General features: G+C 36.6%; 2 protein-coding genes across 2 annotated transcripts; one reads left to right on the plus strand and one right to left on the minus strand.

Annotated features, from left to right (window-relative positions):
• Positions 1-1,742: 1,742 nt before the first annotated feature.
• On the minus strand, positions 1,743-4,473 carry banf1 (BAF nuclear assembly factor 1). The gene is made up of 3 exons (XM_022676187.2): positions 4,317-4,473; positions 2,615-2,782; positions 1,743-2,524 (listed from the first exon to the last, which is right to left on the minus strand). Exons 2-3 carry the CDS (start codon positions 2,738-2,740, stop codon positions 2,378-2,380), a joined length of 273 nt encoding a protein of 90 aa, XP_022531908.1. The 5' UTR covers positions 2,741-2,782; positions 4,317-4,473; the 3' UTR covers positions 1,743-2,377.
• Positions 4,474-10,872: 6,399 nt separating this feature from the next.
• Positions 10,873-15,795, plus strand: slc3a2b (solute carrier family 3 member 2b). The gene is made up of 9 exons (XM_007244513.4): positions 10,873-10,992; positions 12,123-12,385; positions 13,002-13,192; positions 13,517-13,690; positions 13,841-13,932; positions 14,022-14,158; positions 14,546-14,855; positions 14,942-14,992; positions 15,113-15,795. The coding sequence occupies exons 2-9, from the start codon at positions 12,168-12,170 to the stop codon at positions 15,461-15,463; spliced, it is 1,524 nt and encodes a 507-aa protein (XP_007244575.3). The 5' UTR covers positions 10,873-10,992; positions 12,123-12,167; the 3' UTR covers positions 15,464-15,795.
• The last annotated feature ends 1,843 nt before the right edge of the window (positions 15,796-17,638 follow it).

A 17,638-nucleotide genomic window follows, 5' to 3' on the forward strand; every position in this document is an offset into this window, starting at 1 on the left:
CCACGGCGTCTCCAGACTCTGTCACGTCTGTCATGTGCTCAGTGTGAACCTGCTTTCATCTGTGAAGAGCACAAGGCGCCAGTGGCGAATTTGCCAATCCTGGTGTTCTCTGGCAAATGCCAAGCGTCCTGCACGGTGTTGGGCTGTGAGCACAACCCCCATCTGTGGACGTCGGGGCCTCATACCATCCTCATGGAGTCGGTTTCTAACCGTTTGTGCAGACACATGCACATTTGTGGCCTGCTGGAGGTCATTTTGCAGGGCTCTGGCAGTGCTCCTCCTGTTCCTTCTTGCACAAAGGCGGAGGTAGCGGTCCTGCTGCTGGGTTGTTGCCCTCCTACGGCCTCCTCCACGTCTCCTGGTGTACTGGCCTGTCCCCTGGTAGCGCCTCCAGCCTCTGGACACTACGCTGACAGACACAGCAAACCTTCTTGCCACAGCTCGCATTGATGTGCCATCCTGGATGAGCTGCACTACCTGAGCCACTTGTGTGGGTTGTAGAGTCCGTCTCATGCTACCACGAGTGTGAAAGCACCACCAACATTCAAAACTGACCAAAACATCAGCCAGACAGCATAGGTTCTGAGAAGTGGTCTGTGGTCCCCACCTGCAGAACCACTTTATTGAGTGTGTCTTGCTAATTGCCAATAATTTCCACCTGTTGTCTATTCCATTTGCACAACAGCAGGTGAAATTGATTGTCAATCAGTGTTGCTTCCTAAGTGGACAGTTTAATTTCACAGAAGTTTGATTTAATTGGAGTTATATTGTGTTATTTGAGTGTTCCCTTTATTTTTTTGAGCAGTGTATAAAAGATGTACACTCCTAATATACCATACCAAGTAACTTCCCAGCCATATTTTTATGATAACTTCAATGTACTTGTAACAGCATTGCAGAGAAACAAAATATTTTCCACCATACATTAAAACATGACTAAACTGACTTTAAATAGACTATGGACCCAAAGCGACATTGACCAGGAAGAAGTGAATAAGAAATTGGATGGATTGATTTTCTCAGAATATATAATGCATTCCTAAAATAACTGTTGGAATTGATCTGTTCATTGAGTTTCACCGACTGTGCAAATAAAAGTTTGAGACCCCACATCATTAAAAAAAATGGTACTGGTTTGTTATAGTTTGCCCATAAAATCACTATAAATACTATATCTAGTGGTTGGGTGTACAGTAACATGAGCTACTGTTGTTGAACTCCTTAATGTTTATTTTAATGGCAATGGACCACCAAACAAATGTAAAAGCTTACCAAATATGAAATTAAGTGGACGCTGTATTCTAGATTTTACAATAAAAAAAATTCAAGTATTATTTACTTTATTTATTGAGAGTTATATCTGTTCCCTCTGACTTAAAACTATGCAAACAGCTACGCTTAAAAAATAACATATGAAAATAACAGCAGCTGGCCTTCTGATACAAATACTAGCCTTTTAAAGAACCTTTTGTTCTAATAATGCCATACTAATGTGGACCAAATGCACAGGACTCTCAAATGTATACACATTACATGTATGTATACATGTTTATTTAAGAAAGAAAGATAGACAAGAAATGCTGTTTAACAGTAACCATTGAAACATTTAGTGAGCTAATCTTATTTTTACAGTCCTTTGTGTATTTACCAGTGTTTCATCTTAACCATGTTAATGCAGCAGAACATTATCAGGTAAGCATTAAGACTACAGTAGGCTAATGTTATACATGAACCAATACATCTTTCTCCTTCAACAGGAACCATTTAATGTGCACTCTTAAAATCATACATATTTTCTTTCTTAAGGCATTTTTTTATTTACTGAAATGAGCACTGTTACATAAAATGTAAAGCAACCATTCTCTGTTCATCACCATACCTCCAAATCTTTAAAAAAATTCTACATAGTAATTACTCACTGTTAGTTAAAACTCTTAAACATATACAGATGAAAATACTTTCATACTTTGTTTTTTTTTAACTCATGAATTGCTTGAACACAGTCACTTAGAAATACCATCAAGAAGGTGACAGACAAGGGACAGTGTCAGCCAGTAGTCCAGAAGCACTCCAGACCAAGATAAAACATCTAGAGCCTTTGAGTCAAACAGCATTTGGCAAGTGGATTTGGTGTAACTGACCAAAAATTAAAAAAACAATAAAAGCGGTGGTTTACAGAAGCTGTAGCCAAAGCAAATGCTGAATTGTAGTACTAACGTGAGGCTGGACTTACTGATACATCAGTGACTTGTTTAAATGGACACAAGATTGAAACATGCCTGATACATAAACAGTGAGAATGAGGGCCAAGAAGAAAAAAAAAAAAAAAAAAGAGAAAGAAAACCAGATAACTAAAAAATGAAAACACAAATGCTAATTACAGGAAGGAGTCACACCATTCTCGCAGACAGCCGTAGCAGTCGCCTTGCTGTTTTACATTGGCCCCACATGTATCTTTTAACCAGTCCCGGAACAGCTCCTCGTCCTTTTTCAACACTAGGAACTGACCCAGAACAACATATGCCTATGGGTAGAACAGAAAGTGAAAGACACATTAGATTACAACACAACAGCACATTCATAATAAATGACTCAGCCACTGAAGTTGTCTCACTTTATCAAATCCCTTTTCTTCCAATCGCTTGCCAAGCACTTCACCAATTCCAGCAAGTGCCATCACGGACTTCTCGCCCATAGGCTCTGCCACAAACTCCTTGTGTTTCTGTGATGTTGACGACATTGTGGGTTTGGAGTTGGCGAGGTAAATCTCTTCGAAATCTCACTGAAAATACAGAAGAATTTTACACAAGTTGCATTATTTGTCAGTTATATCAGACAACTTTTTTTCTGTAATGTTCTACAAAATAACATCTTATGGCAGTATTAAAAATTACATTTATATTTAAGCAGAAAAAAGTGTTGCCTCAATTTATTCCATTGTTTCTGCTGTTTACATAAAATACTCTGTTTGAACTTAGGGATTTATTATATTGACAGTTCAGAAGATTCCACCAAAAAGATTATATATGTAGTACAGCAGGTTGCACTAGAAATCACACCTAAAATGCAAATCTGCATTGCTTTCTTATCCCTAGAGATTGTTTGAATCCTTTTTTTTCTCCCCAATTTAGCTTTACAGGCAGAAAACAAAGATTCTATGACATAAATGCAATCATTGCAATAAATGCCAATGCAACAAATACAGAAGTATAAGAAATGTTACACAGCTACAAGCCAATCAGACAAATATTTTACTGCCTTATCCCACATTTCATAGTAGAGTTTGTATTTTGGGATTAAAAGAATGGACACTCGTTACATCAAAACATTTTTCTTTAAATTGTTTTTTTTCCCATACAGTTCAATAGGGCGGCAGGGGCTCTTTCCATTAAAGTAAATTTGTTTTCTTGTCTATTAATGCAAAAGAAAGAAATCATTTTAGCCCCTACTTTGCTAGAAATACATAGGTAAACATGGGTAAAATCTTAGTATAGCCAAGTTAGTTAGCTTTGTAGAGTGTACTATAAATAGATATTAAATATTGACTTCGTGGCGCCTCCTTTGTTAGTTAGTTAGCTAACGCTAAATAGCTAGCTAGTTAAGCTTAACTGTAGCTAGATAACGCAAACAATAAACTAGCTAACAAGGTAACTATTAGCTAACTTAGGTAAACTAGTCCAACGTTGCTATTGGTGAGTCAGAAGACCAAAGTTTAATTTTTTATTCGTAGTATCAACTCGCTTTAACATTATAATACCCAGTCTACGAAGGGCCGCAAGAGCACTGCTAATAATAAACTTATTTTTACCATTTTTCCCGGCTCACAACAAGTAACCTAGCTAACTAAATGATATTTAGGTTAGCTAAGCTAAGCTAACTAATATTAGAATTACTATAGTTAGCTAGCAGAAGCTAACTTAGCTTGCTAGCTCTGGATACTGAAAGCGAAACGGCGCGCTTTATTGGGAGATCGTAAACTGGCAATTTCTATCACTAAATTAGGTTATCTTATTTACAAAACAGTGGTAAAACACGCACACACACCACAATTAACAAATCACAGGCAAGAAAAATGCAGTTAATTAACTGATAAAGAGAGTTTGTAGGTAACTTAACTGAGAGCACCGTTCTGTAACAGTAGGCAGCTATACTCGCCTCACTTTCAATAGTTAGTTAGCATTCAAGCTAATTATTCACTTCTATTCAATAGTCTAACGTTACTTTCGGAACTTCTCAAACTACGCTCTTTATTAGTTAGATCCCACACAGCTACACATTCCTCAATTAATCCGTTAGTTACACATAAAGTAAAGTACCTTGGTTAAGGCCCAGTTCAGGCTGTGTCAGTCCTCATGCACACTCTGCAGTGTGTTGTGTTGCTGCTGCTGCTAACACTGTTCAAACCCCAGCTAACAGCTTCCTGAGCCCGCCTTTGGCCTTCCCCCCACTGCTTTCCGCTTCCCCTCCATAAACCCAGGCTCTTTTTTGTTAATGCTGTCCTCTGCTGGACACAGGCGTGTCTGGCGAGTGGTTTAAGGGTGCAGTCAGACACACAAATAAGCAGGTAGACATGGTACTAGAGACCTAAAGACTTGAGTAAAAGTACAAATGCTCTATCAAAAAAGGTAACTTAACCCCTTCAGACCCTGCATTCATTGCATTGGACATTATGTATTCTTGCACTTATACAGAATAAACAGATGTTAAATAATTGCAATGCTATGAACGTAAAAAAAAAATAATACAAATAATACATATTATTTTTATTTATTTATTAAATGAGTGCATTATATACATTTTTTATCACTAGAAAATAATTCAGGTCTGCTAGTTGACATATTCTTTAAGCTCCACACTAATGTATTTAACATGTTTTGTATTTGAGTATTGCAAGTAGTAGTTTATTCCAAAATGTTTTACTCAAACAAAAGTGCAAGTATTGTGTTATGTAGTTCTTACAGAAAGAAGTTAAAGGTTTGAATATCACATTGTTTATTATTATTTCAAATGTTTAGGCTAAATAACACTCTTGCACATAACATCTGGATGAAAAAAGATGAAAGCATTCTTGCTGCTCCATGTAGTCCAATCAAACCTTTTATGTATTTTTAAATGTTTTGATGTACATAACACTTTTTGAGTGCTCTTGTTCATCAGAATAGACCATGAACCAGCCAATGACAAAGTTTATAAACCAATAAACAGTAACATGGCCCCCAACCACTCCACTGGAAAAACAGTAGCTTAGTACTAGAGCCATTGAGGCAAAAAAAAAACCCCAGCTAATTCTTCCTAATTTAATGTGATCTAGAACACTTTTTAATCATGTCTTTTTACTGTTTAGGGATGATCATTGATTTATTAAATAAAAAAGGTATATATATATATATATATATATATATATATATATATATATATATATATATATATATATTACACACATGCCTCTAATGCAATGAAAATGTAAAAAAAACTAGTATATTTATTTTAGGTAATTGGATTTCTTGCTACATAGATTTTATGGTGGAATATTAGAGTCTTGTTTTCTATGCATTACAGACAGAAAACAGCATTACATTTTCTTAAATTTTTCCCCCATTATTGGAGATAATTCAGGAATGGAAGGGTTAATTATAAAAAGTGTTTCATATGATATGTTTCCTTTAAAATATTGTGTTAATCAATTTGCTTTCTGCCCAATTAATTGCCTAAATATCTGTTGTGATCAATACATTGTCTGTATAATCCATCCATCTAGTTAAATTTTCTGTTAAATTTTTCAAGTGCTGCAACAGGCCAGCTTAGCTGTGTCCCATTGCATACTATACACTAATAATATAAGGTATATTTTATATATTAATCTTAATAGTAAAGATTTGACAGCTTATTATACTAAATGTTTACATACTTAACTGTTTTGTATAAACAGGAAGTGTTGCTATGCCAACATACATAGGTCCCTGCAAGTTCTCCAGCCACTGCTGCAGTTACACATGCATTGTTATCCTCTTACTGTTCAAAACGTGAGTAGCATAAAATTTAAAAAAGTATGTCTCATGGGTATTTAAGAACACTTAATACTATACTACATACTCAAAAGTTTGGACACACCCATTGTCTTATTCTGAAGGGCAGACTGAGAGGATGTAAATTAGCAGACGCTGATGTTTGTGTACAAACAGGAAAAGGGTCTATTTTCTCACTGGGCATACCAAAGCCCTCAGCAAATGTAGCAACAGGCAACTTGCTTCAGACAAAGGTCTTTAAACATTTAGTCTGAAAGCTATATTGGGAATTCTGCTGATTATGTAGGAACTACTTTAGACCTTGCTCAGTGACGAGTGCTGTTTTTGGAAGGACGGGGCAGATAATATTAGATCTGATCTCAGGTCACTAAGGTGAATCCTTTCAGACATTTCATATCCGCCAAGCAGGAGGTCCAAAGCAACAGCTTTAGTGTAATAATAAGGAACAACACATTGCTCCTGGCTAAATATCAAAATCACTACATGAAAATCAAGAGGCAAAAAAATGAAACACGGTTTGTGTATCTGATTGTTATCACATTAAATTATATCATTACAGGCATGGTTGTTGTGTTGCCATTTAAACTGGGCTAAGGAAATTACTTAAATAACTTAAATTCATAATTCTACAGAGTGCTGAAATTTAGAGCACAGCCCACAGAAATAATTTAAAAATCATTATAGGAGAAATTGAAATGTTTTCACCTCAATGATTTATGATTTAATTTGTAAACAGAGTTAATCTGCATGGTTTACTGGGATATTGTTTATTGTAAAGAAATAAACTGACTTTGCCTATTTCTTTACAGTAGGGGACTTTACACAGACTAATTGAATTCTTAGAAGAAGACAAATGCAGCAGCAGTTTACGGTGAAAGTGAGTAAAGTTTGCTTTTTAGGCTTTAGGATTTACTATAGATGTTACAACTAGTTGACTAGTGCTCTTGTCAGTAGTGCTCTGTATAAATAGCAAACCCACTGAGGCATGAGGTTGTATAACAGTATGTCAGTATGCCAGTGTATTTTTTGATTGCCAAACTATTTCTATAATCCTTGTTTGCTGCTTTGGTCTGAGTGTCTGAGTTAACAGGAGTAAAAAAAAAAACAAGCATCTGCAGTTACAGCAGTAGAACCCGCCATAGAGTCATGATTAGTGAGTCTATGCTTTGCCTTTGGATACATTGATGGACTTGATTTTCCTGCTCTAGCAAGTCCAACCAGACTTAGATATGTGTATGGTATTTCCGAACCCTACAAGGTGTAAACATTTACGCTACATTACAAATCACCACCAAAACATGACATTTATATGGAAATAGAAAAATACTGCTAACATTCATTCAGTGTTTTGTACAAACTTATTGGTATTTTCAAGGATTTCAGTAGGGTTGTTTGTCCTAAAACGCTTTGCTATGTTTTGGGTTGAGCCAGTTCGGATTACCACACCCTGTTGCCACTAATAACCTACCTTTGCTTGCACACTTAAGGAAGAATTTTATCTATGCAATGTACAGTATCAACATAGGCAGAACATTACAGTGGTGGCCTAAGAATTATGGAGGTTAGAAGAGTTTAAAGGCTTAAGGATATAATTTTGAATACACTGGCTACGGCAATGCTTAGTATAAATGTCATATCAGATTTGTATATTATCAATATTAAAAAGACAAACAAGGATCGTGTCATAATTAAGATATAAATACACTTGTGGCATCAGCTGAGCACCAAACTTTGATAGATGTTGTTATCTTTCAAAATATAGTGGTTTTTTTTTATTTTGAACCAAAATTCAATGTCTTCTAATCATCACATGTGACTTTTGACTTCCAGACAAAATTCAATGTCTGTACAAGGTTGGGTTTTATTGTCAACCCAATTTTAATGTTTAACTAAAATTCTCTGACAGCAAATTGCCATCACCATTAATGCCAGAATATTTCTATATAATGAATAATTAGATATAAGAACAGTTCTAAACAATGAGATTACATTGCAAAGATTGGATTACGAATTTTCAAATTTTTATTTAATTAACATTTCTGCAAACAGAGGATATGGGGCAGATCTGAAACAGAGGCACAATATACTTGACAATGCTTCACATTAATTGCTATTATACCTATAAGTAAAGTTGTTGTAACATTATACAAAAAATTAGTTTCTATGATATGGTGATGGGCCACATTTCTCAGATTATTTTCACACAATGATCAGGAAAGCATTGCATTTCAGAAAAAAAAACACATTAACAGGAGTTTTTTTAATGATAATATATTATGTTGATTGCATCATATATGTACAAAGGAAATGCAGACAAAACAGGATAATAGGTGATAACTGCAGATTAGCCACGACTGATTAATCGCAGGAATGTAAAAATCAATGTCAAGGACAGACACTCCATTGACTGGCCCCTCAATCACAGACCACTGCAGTCAGGGATAGATTTTGGCTGTTGCTCTTTTGTTCTCTAGTTTCAAGCTAGAGTTCACTGAGTTTCACTTCCAGATGTTTACTTCAGCAATCTACTGATGACATCAGCTGAATCAGTTATAAAGTGCCTGTTCACACATGTTGTGGAGGTTCTGTAACTCCTTCATAACTCCACAAAGCTTGGTTCTGAACCACCACGTGTTTTTAAAACTCCATGTCCGGACACAATGTGCCTCGATGTGTTTACATGATATATGATCCTTTTCCCTGCTTCCACCCTGAAGGAGGAGTCCAGCCTGTAAACAGTTTTACTGTAGATTATCATAACATTTGTAAAAACTACTAATTTTAGATGGAAAAGGCTCCTTTATATTGTTGTTGCTAATCTAAAACAGCCTCTCTGGTATACAAATGATAACACATGTCCCTTTTTGCTTTCTAAATGTACTAAAAATAAGCTGTAGACAACACGTGTGGACCTCCAGCTTCCTTGCAGGATCATGTTTCTGCTTCCTAGTAGAGCTGGAGAATTCTAGCAGCTCTTATAAACAGTATGAACTGCTGGGGTGGTCACACTGTTCTCTTAAACCAGAGCATATTTAAAGTGTTTTCTGGAAACCAATAGACTGTATCATGACATTATACTGTAACATTATAACCTATAATATACTCAGCCTGTGTTTTAAAAAGTAGCTAGTTCATACAGTTCAATAACACATCCCATCACATTTACATATAAAAAGTCAAATAAACAAAAGACTTTTTGATTATCACTTGTTGTCATCTAGTGATTGAATCACAGCGTGTTGATCAAAGGTATTCAATCAGAACAAATTACCAGTGCAACTTATCGGACTAGACTTGATATATTTTAAATATTTTTATTTTTATTTTTAAAATGAGACACTATTATTCCTGTATGTAGCAGATTTGACTGTTTATACACTGCTTCAGCACATTTTACAGACAGAGAAGTAAGAAAGTGGGTGAAAGGTGAGAATCTTTGCGGGTGAGACAGCTGAACCATTCAGTGTTTGCCAGACAAAATTTCACCACTATATAATAACATAGTAAAGTAAATCATAACTAGCCTTACACCATTTCTAATCTTTCGAACTAGAAAAACTGTTGCCTTGCAAACAAATGACATAGCATTTACAGATCATGATCATTTTCAGAGGATGATCGTAAGAGTAGAGTATACAGCTCTGAAAAAATAAGAGACCACTTAAACATGATGAGTTTCTATGATTTTACCAAATTAAAAACCTCTGGAATATAATCAAGAGGATGATGGATGATTACAAGCAATCAAACCAAGCTGAACTGCAGGAGTGGCATAAGGTCACCCAAAAGCAGTGTGTAAGACTGGTGGAGGAGAAAATGCCAAGATGCATTAAAATTGTGTTTAAAACCTGGGTTATTCCACCAAATATTTATTTCTAAACTTTTAGAACTTTATGAATATGAACTTGTTTTGTTTTGCATTATTTGAGGTCTTAAAAGCTCTGCATCTTTATTATTTCAGCCATTTCTCATTTTCTGCAAATACATGCCCTAAATGACAATATTTTTTATTTGGAATTTGAGATAAATGTTGCCTGTAGTTTATAGAATAAAACATAATATATATATATATATATATATATATATATATATATATATATATATATATATATATATATATATGTTAAGTATATACCTCCTTTTATTAAAAGTATTATTTAACTGACCATCTTATAAATATACACCTAATGCAGTTGTTTTTCTGAGTCTCTCCAGGAAAGAAACACAATGCCTTCCAGCCTAAACTTGTTTTTGAACTCTTGAAAAAAACTTACAACGTGACAGGCTTGAGGGTGGGGGGTACCTAGTAAGACCCTTTTAAGGTGGACTGGTGTTCTGCTTGACGAGTCAGAAAAACAGACATTTCTGTTGTTTTTTTTGAAAGATGAGAGTAGCAAAGTAGTCGTCTGACTGGCTCCTACGGCCTTCTTTCTGTATTTAATATTTATTAACTAAATGTGTTTATATACAAACATATAAAGAAAATGTATACGATATGAATATCTCCATATTATTCTCTTTCCCAGAAAAAAAACATCTTGTTTTAACACGGTTCCCTGAAAGCAGCTTCTGCTTAAATCCCAACCTCGTGGTGTAGAAAAACAATCCGCTTTAAAAGTGGTTTAAACATTTAGCAGAATTAATTTTAAATAGAGTCGTATTGTAGTTATAAAATGTAACCAATTAATTTTTACTGGTATATTAAATCCCACTAACCATATTCACAACCTAAAACTATTTTCTGTTCAGCTAGCAGAAATCCTGTAACCTGCTGTACTGCAGCTGCAGTTACTGTAGTTTCCACTCCACCTTAAATGTGGGCGGGGCTTGGGAGCACAGCGTCGCGAGGTCTGTATAAAGACTCAGCATCACCCTGAGGAACAGATACAGAGACACGAGACACAATACTAGAACAAATCCTAGAAAACAGGACTTGATTTTTAACGCTCTTCGTTTTCTGTTTAAGGTAACAATCTTCTCAATCTTCTTAATTATTCTTTATTCATTTTTACCGAGTAAGGCTGTTTTTTTAAAGCCGTTTAACCCTTTAGCATGATCTCTGTAACCTATTTGTTAAGAATAATAGGAGCTTTTTAGAAGGGTTCTTGTTAACTAACTATATTGTTTAAAAAATAGAAGCACTGCTTTAGTATGATTCAATGAGGAAACAAATAGAAATAACGTTACCTGTTTTAGTAGTGAAGCCAAAATAAGCTTTAAAATAGGCGTTCACATTATACGGTCATACATATTACATATTAAACTATTTAGGGTACAGTGTAATAATCAACTATTTGTTTTTTTTAGTATAGATGTTGATGTGGAGTGTTAATGGAATAATGTGTATAGAAATTTTGTTGCTAGGTTAGCTAAACTGTGAGTGACACATGGAGGAGAGAGAGAGAGAGAGAGAGACATGTGAGGTTTGTTTTAAAAAGTATGGCTTTTCTGTTTTGTCTTTTTTTATTATTATTTCATTTTTTGTGTGAAAAATCACGTTTAAAATGTTAACACATCGCGTTTTAAGGCGACTGTACTGACTAGAACTGGAAAAAGCCGGTTTTCCGAGTGGGTACTGACTGTGCTGATGATGCAGGCGCTGTTTCCCGTATGTGTGATGATGACTGTGGAAATTCTGTTGGCTGTTGTTGCGTCAGATTATATTAGGAGGAGCTGAAATATTAAATGTGAACTGTTGGTATTATTTTAAAGGTCAGAGCTAAAAAAAATATATATAAAAAAGGCTAGTTTGTGGTAAAAGCAGCTGACCTAACCTAGCTAGCGGTTAGCAGCTAGCTTGTGCGCTAACCTAACCCAACATCACGGGTTTAGCCAGGATTATGTGGTCCCAGATTTAGGTCTTAATGGTCTTAATAATGCTGGCCTGATTAAAAGCCTTTTTTATTACTGGGTGGTTTTAAAGCTCTAAGCTACTTGAATAACCCCCTTCTTTGTTCTTTGTTAGCTAGGCTAACAAAATCTACACTGGAGCAAAAGCCGGTTTCGCTGATGCAACAATGCACACTGTTACAGCGTGTCCTTGAGCTCTAGTTCCTCAGTCATCACGTCACGCTGTCTTTTCTCCCATCTCTTCAGGTGGAAGTGAAAGAAGTGGAACCGTAGCTTGCAGAATCAGCCAAGATGACCCAAGACGCTGAAGTGGACATGAAGGATGTGGAGCTTAACGAGGTGGATCCAGAGAAGCAGCCCATGACAGGAGGAGAAACTGGAAATGGCGACGCCAGCTCCCCTGTCACGGAGAAAAATGGCAGTGTGAAGGTGAAAATTCCTGAAGAGAAAGAAGCCAAGTTTACTGGCCTGTCCAAAGAAGAGCTTCTGAGAGTTGCTGGAACTCCAGGGTATGTATGTGTGAATACATACAGCTCTGGAAAAAAAAATAAGATGGCATCTAAAAATGCTGACTTTCTTTGTTTATACCAAATTGAAAAACTCTGGAATAATCAAGAGGAAGATGGATGATCACAAGCCATCAAACCAAGCTGAAATGCTTGAATTTTTAAGTTATCCAAAAGCAAAATGTAAAACTGGTGGAGGAAAACATGCCAAGATGCATGAAAACTGTGATTTAAAAAAAAAAGTTATTCCATCAATTACAAAAATTTTAACTTTGCATTATTTGAGGTCTGAAAGCTCTGCATCTGCTTTGCTTTAGTTTCAAACCATTTCTCATTTTCTGCAAATAAAATGCTCTAAATGACTAAATTATTTTTTTGGAATTTGGCAGAAATGTCTGTTGGCAGAAATATCTGTAGTTTATACAATAAAACAACAATGTTCATTTTACTCAATCATATACCCATAAATGGCAAAATCGGAGGAATTGATTCCGAAACTGAAGTGGTCTCTTAATTCTTTTCCAGAGCTGTAGATATATTGATATATTTTTAAATGCATTTGTTGTGTTATCTTCTATTCCAGCATAACTTTTATACTGTATATTTCTATTATTTTAAGGTGGATTAAGGTCAGATGGGCACTCCTCATTTCGTTCTGGCTCGGCTGGATTGGGATGCTGGCCGGTGCCATCGTCATCATTGTTCAGGCGCCCCGATGCAAACCCCTGCCTGAGATGAACTGGTGGGATGAGGGTCCCCTGTACCAGATTGGAGATATTATGTCATTCACTGGTGAATCTAACATTGCAAGTAAGGACTCTTACAATATGTTCTCAAATGCTGTGTGTCTTGTCCATAAAAGTATGGTTTTGTTGGAAGGAATGTATTATGTTCAGAATACCCACTCTAGGTGTGCGTTTAAGGTTTAGGGATCGGGAATAAATAATCTCAAGTCAGCCAACACTCCACATATAAAGTCTTATTTTTTTGTGCTGTACATTTGCATTTATTTGTGGTATTAAACCATTCAAATACTACTTGCATAGCCCAACTATATTATTAGAGGTATAACATACACACTCATATGGAACCTTATATTAGAGACTAACATCTTTGTTGCTTATTTTCTCTCAGGTTTGGCGAAGAAACTTGATTATGCTAACAAACTGAAGGTGAAGGGTCTGGTTATAGGCCCTATCCACGCCTCAAGTCCAGATAAGCCTGAAGACCTGAATTTGGAGGAGATCAGCTCTACTGCTGGAAACATGGAGCAGCTGTCTAAGCTTCTCGATGATGCGCACAAGAAAAGTGAGATTAATAGGCTGTTTTTGGACATTAATTACTTGATGCATGCTAATGATTTATCTGTACTTTATAAACTGTACCTTTTACTGTGAATACAAGAGGATGTTCTATGTTGCTTGTTTTAAATATAATGTTCATTTTTCTATTTTCCAGGTATGTCTGTGGTCTTGGACCTGACCCCTAACTATAGCGGATCAAACCTTTGGTTCAATAGTAATTCTACTCATGTCGCAGATAAAGTCACGGTATGTTTATTATTCATGGATATAATTAACTTCTATTTTTGGAAATTGTGCCAATGCACAATTCTTAATATTGGTCTTGTCTCTTTCAGTCTGCCACTAATTATTGGCTGAGTAAAGGCGTGGATGGAATTCTCCTTCATGGCGTTGATCGTATTGACACTTTGGACTCCTTTTGGACTGGCATGAGAGAAACTGTCAAAAATCACACGCAGGAAGAGAAGAAAAAGTGAGTGTTTCTCTCACCGTAGCTTGTGAATGTCTTCAATATTTTTATTTATATTAATTTTGCGAGTATTGATTAACCACAGCTGCCTTACTCTGCTTTTGGAGATATTCCTATAAAGTTTTGTTCTATCTGTAACTAAAACACATTAGCTCTGGAAATGAGGTCTGTAGCATTTAATTAGAGCTTTACTTACAGCTTCTGTGAGAGTACATTAGAATGAGTAAGTTTAGGGACCATCTTGTGGAGTATATTTAGGAAATAAGATGCCATCTAGTGGCACAAAGCTTAATTTGCAAATATCTTTTTATTAAAAGGAATTCAAGCCCATTTTGTTTAGTGATTATAATAACCGACCATGATTTTTTTTTTTTTTTTTTTTTTTTTAAGGGTTCTAATAGGAGTTACCGAGTCAACATCTGTTGATGATGTAAAGCGACTCATGAACAAGACTGGTGTGAATTTGCTCCTTTCACGGGTCCTAAAACCTGAGCCTGGACTGGAGACTGTGCAGGCTGTGGAGCAATTATACTCTGTGCAAGGAAACAATCTGATCTGGAACATTGGTGATCGTGTCAGGGGTCACTTGGCTTCCATAGTCAAGGCGGCACATGTGAAGCTGAGCCAGCTGATGCTGCTCACCCTGCCTGGTACAGCTGTTTTTAACTATGGAGATGAAATCGGACTGGAAGATGATGAGGTAAGATGGTTTTGAATTGGTCATTTTGATTGTGAACGCTAATCTTGAATGAGTCTAATCATTCCTTTGTTTTCTGCCCAAATTAGACTGTGTACCCGCAGATGGTGTGGTTTAATACCTTGAATGACACTGAAAAGGTAATTAGTTCCTTTTCCTGCATTTTATTTGTTAATAATAATCTATTTTCTCAAAAGCTTATCTCTAGCCCTACACAGAGCTGATTGTACTGACAATGCATTGTTTCTTCCTCCATGCAGGAAGAGAAAGAACAGCGAAGTGCTCTCCATTCCTTCTTCAAGTCCGTGAGTGAGTTTAAGGGGAAGGAACGGTCACTCCTGCATGGAGAATATGTGCCTCTAAGCAACTCCAGTAGTTCTATGGCCTACATGCGCAGGTGGGATCAGAGTGAGCGCTACATAGTTGCTTTGAACTGGCACCCTAGTGAGCCGGTCACTCTACAGCTGTCTCACAGTGAGCTTCCTGACAAAGCCACTGTAGTCATCAGCACTGATGCAGAAAAGCTGGCCCCTGACACCACTGTTGACCTGGCACAGCTGAAAGTGGAGCCACAAATGGCTGTTATGCTTAAATTCCCTTACATAGCATAAAGGATGCTGTGGCTTTAAATTTGTTTGAGGTCAATTTTATTATTATTTTTAAACATGGTAGAAAAATTTTGCTTGTTGGGCATTCTGTTACTTGTACTTTCCCTTGATATTTGTGGTCCAAATGCACTGAAACATAAACTTGATGATTATATTTAAACACAATGAGTACAATTGTATGCAAATATGTAAGAAAATGTGCACAGCCAGCCAAAAAAAAGTTTTAAAGCAAAAGTCATTGGCAGTGTTTTTTTTTATTGCATGAAAACAGTCCCTCAAAACAAACCATGAACAAGAGAAACATGGGGGGGAAATAAAGGAGAGAGCATTCATAAGTGTTGTCTTGTTGTTCTTCCTCAGATGGGGGTTCCTCTTGTACAATGTGTAACTGAGACATGGAAGAATCATTAAAAGCTCTTTCAAACAAGGCTACCATCTTTTGTGCAGGTCTACTTGATGGGTATCAAGTGTCCCCATGGATCTTTATTTAGAGCAATTCATTATGCATTGGGAGTGCTTAGTCTGACCTGGCTATTTTAATACTTGTTAAATATTAATCCACTGCAGGAGAATGGCACTGCCAACATGTGGGCAGCTAAGAAGAATATACCTTGAGATATATATATATATCAACAAGGAGTTGGATGTAATGATTCAAACCTGCTACATATAACCAGATATGGTCTGATAAATAGGCCTACATATATCAACAGATGACAGTCTGTACTTGCATAACCAAAATAGGCATTTACAGTACATCATTGGTGATAACTGGCTTTTCTATGCTTTCTATTTTATTCTACTAAGACATGTATCCATATTATTCATATTTAACTGATTGGAGTTGTCACCCTCCTCATTTTTTAACAAGCAGCTTTGCAAGTATCAAGTAATAAGACATAAGATTAACAACACAAAGGACAGTGAAAAGGAAAAAGGAAGACCTGTTCTCCACTGCCAACTATTTTTATTATTTTAAAAAAGTCACTATCACAGAGGTTAGTGAAAAAACTTATTAGGTTAGTGATAATTCAGCCTGTAATTTTCTCAGAGGGCATCTAAGGACAAAAACACATACATGGTCGTTCTGGACAGAAATAAAATCGCAAAGATAAGGCTTTAGTTTACCAATAATTTGTTTCAATAAACACATGGATCTGCAGCCTTTATGAAAAAAGTTGAAGTTTTCAGAATAGACTTGAAGAGTCCCAAACATAATCGGGAGGATTGATTTCAGAGGTGTGTTGGGCTCAACGGAGAGAGCCCAAAAGACAGCCAGAAGGTAACAAAGACATGTGTGCACCCTAAACACTGGAATTCTTCTCACTCCCACTCCAGTGCCCTTAAGTGAATTTATGTAGAGCAGAGAATGTGAACATTATCAGAGAGTGGCTAATGATTGTGGCAGATCTAAACGGAACAGCCCAAGTAAAAGGAGCAAGAAGGTAACACAGACACGAGTCTCTAAAACCCGGGAATCGCTCTCACTCCAGCGCCCACAATCATGAGAGATCGCATGCAAGCAACAGCATCTTAGTTTACCAATATTCCCCATGTTGATGAACACATGGATCTGCAGCCTTTATCTATGAGAAAAAACCTTATACTTACCAAAAGCAAAAATAAACAAGTGAGTTTTCTGCCTCGACTTGAAGAGTCCCAAACATTATCTGGAAGGTTCATTTCAGAGGTGTGGGGCTTTATAAGAAAAAGCAGGCCAGCATCCTGTGATCTAATGATGGGATAAAAACTGTAGTTAGACTCGCATATCCGTCTTTATAGGATATTCAGGGAGGGTTGTGTTGCTAAAAATTAGATTAATGAAAATAAACAATCCTGAAACCTGACACACAAATACAAATCTCTCAGGGTAATAAAAGCAACAATTTCCATAGAGTCAGCTGACAGATGTTCTCACGGACATCTTCAACATCTCCCTGTGCAGCGCCACTGTCCCAACGTGCCTCAAGTCCACCACCATCGTCCCCGTGCCGAAGAAGTCCACAGTGTCCTGCCTCAATGACTACCGTCCCGTTGCACTTACACGCATCATCATGAAGTGCTTCGAGAGGCTAGTCATGAGGAACATCAAGACACAACTGCCCTCTTCACTGGACCCCCTGCAGTTTGCGTATCGTCCCAATCGCTCCACGATGCCATCACCATCACCCTTCATCT

Source organism: Astyanax mexicanus, chromosome 17 (assembly GCF_023375975.1).
Source record: "Astyanax mexicanus isolate ESR-SI-001 chromosome 17, AstMex3_surface, whole genome shotgun sequence".
NCBI classification, from domain to species: Eukaryota; Metazoa; Chordata; class Actinopteri; order Characiformes; family Acestrorhamphidae; genus Astyanax; species Astyanax mexicanus.

Bases quoted from the DNA above. Each gene is read 5' to 3' on its own strand.
- slc3a2b (XM_007244513.4), top strand. From the start codon at position 12,168: ATGACCCAAGACGCTGAAGTGGACATGAAGGATGTGGAGCTTAACGAG. The intron at 13,933-14,021 runs GTATGTTTATTA...TGTCTCTTTCAG, and splicing joins ATGTCGCAGATAAAGTCACG to TCTGCCACTAATTATTGGCT. The intron at 14,856-14,941 runs GTAAGATGGTTT...TGCCCAAATTAG, and splicing joins TCGGACTGGAAGATGATGAG to ACTGTGTACCCGCAGATGGT.
- banf1 (XM_022676187.2), bottom strand. From the start codon at position 2,740: ATGTCGTCAACATCACAGAAACACAAGGAGTTTGTGGCAGAGCCTATG. The intron at 2,525-2,614 runs GTGAGACAACTT...TTCTACCCATAG, and splicing joins AAGAAAAGGGATTTGATAAA to GCATATGTTGTTCTGGGTCA.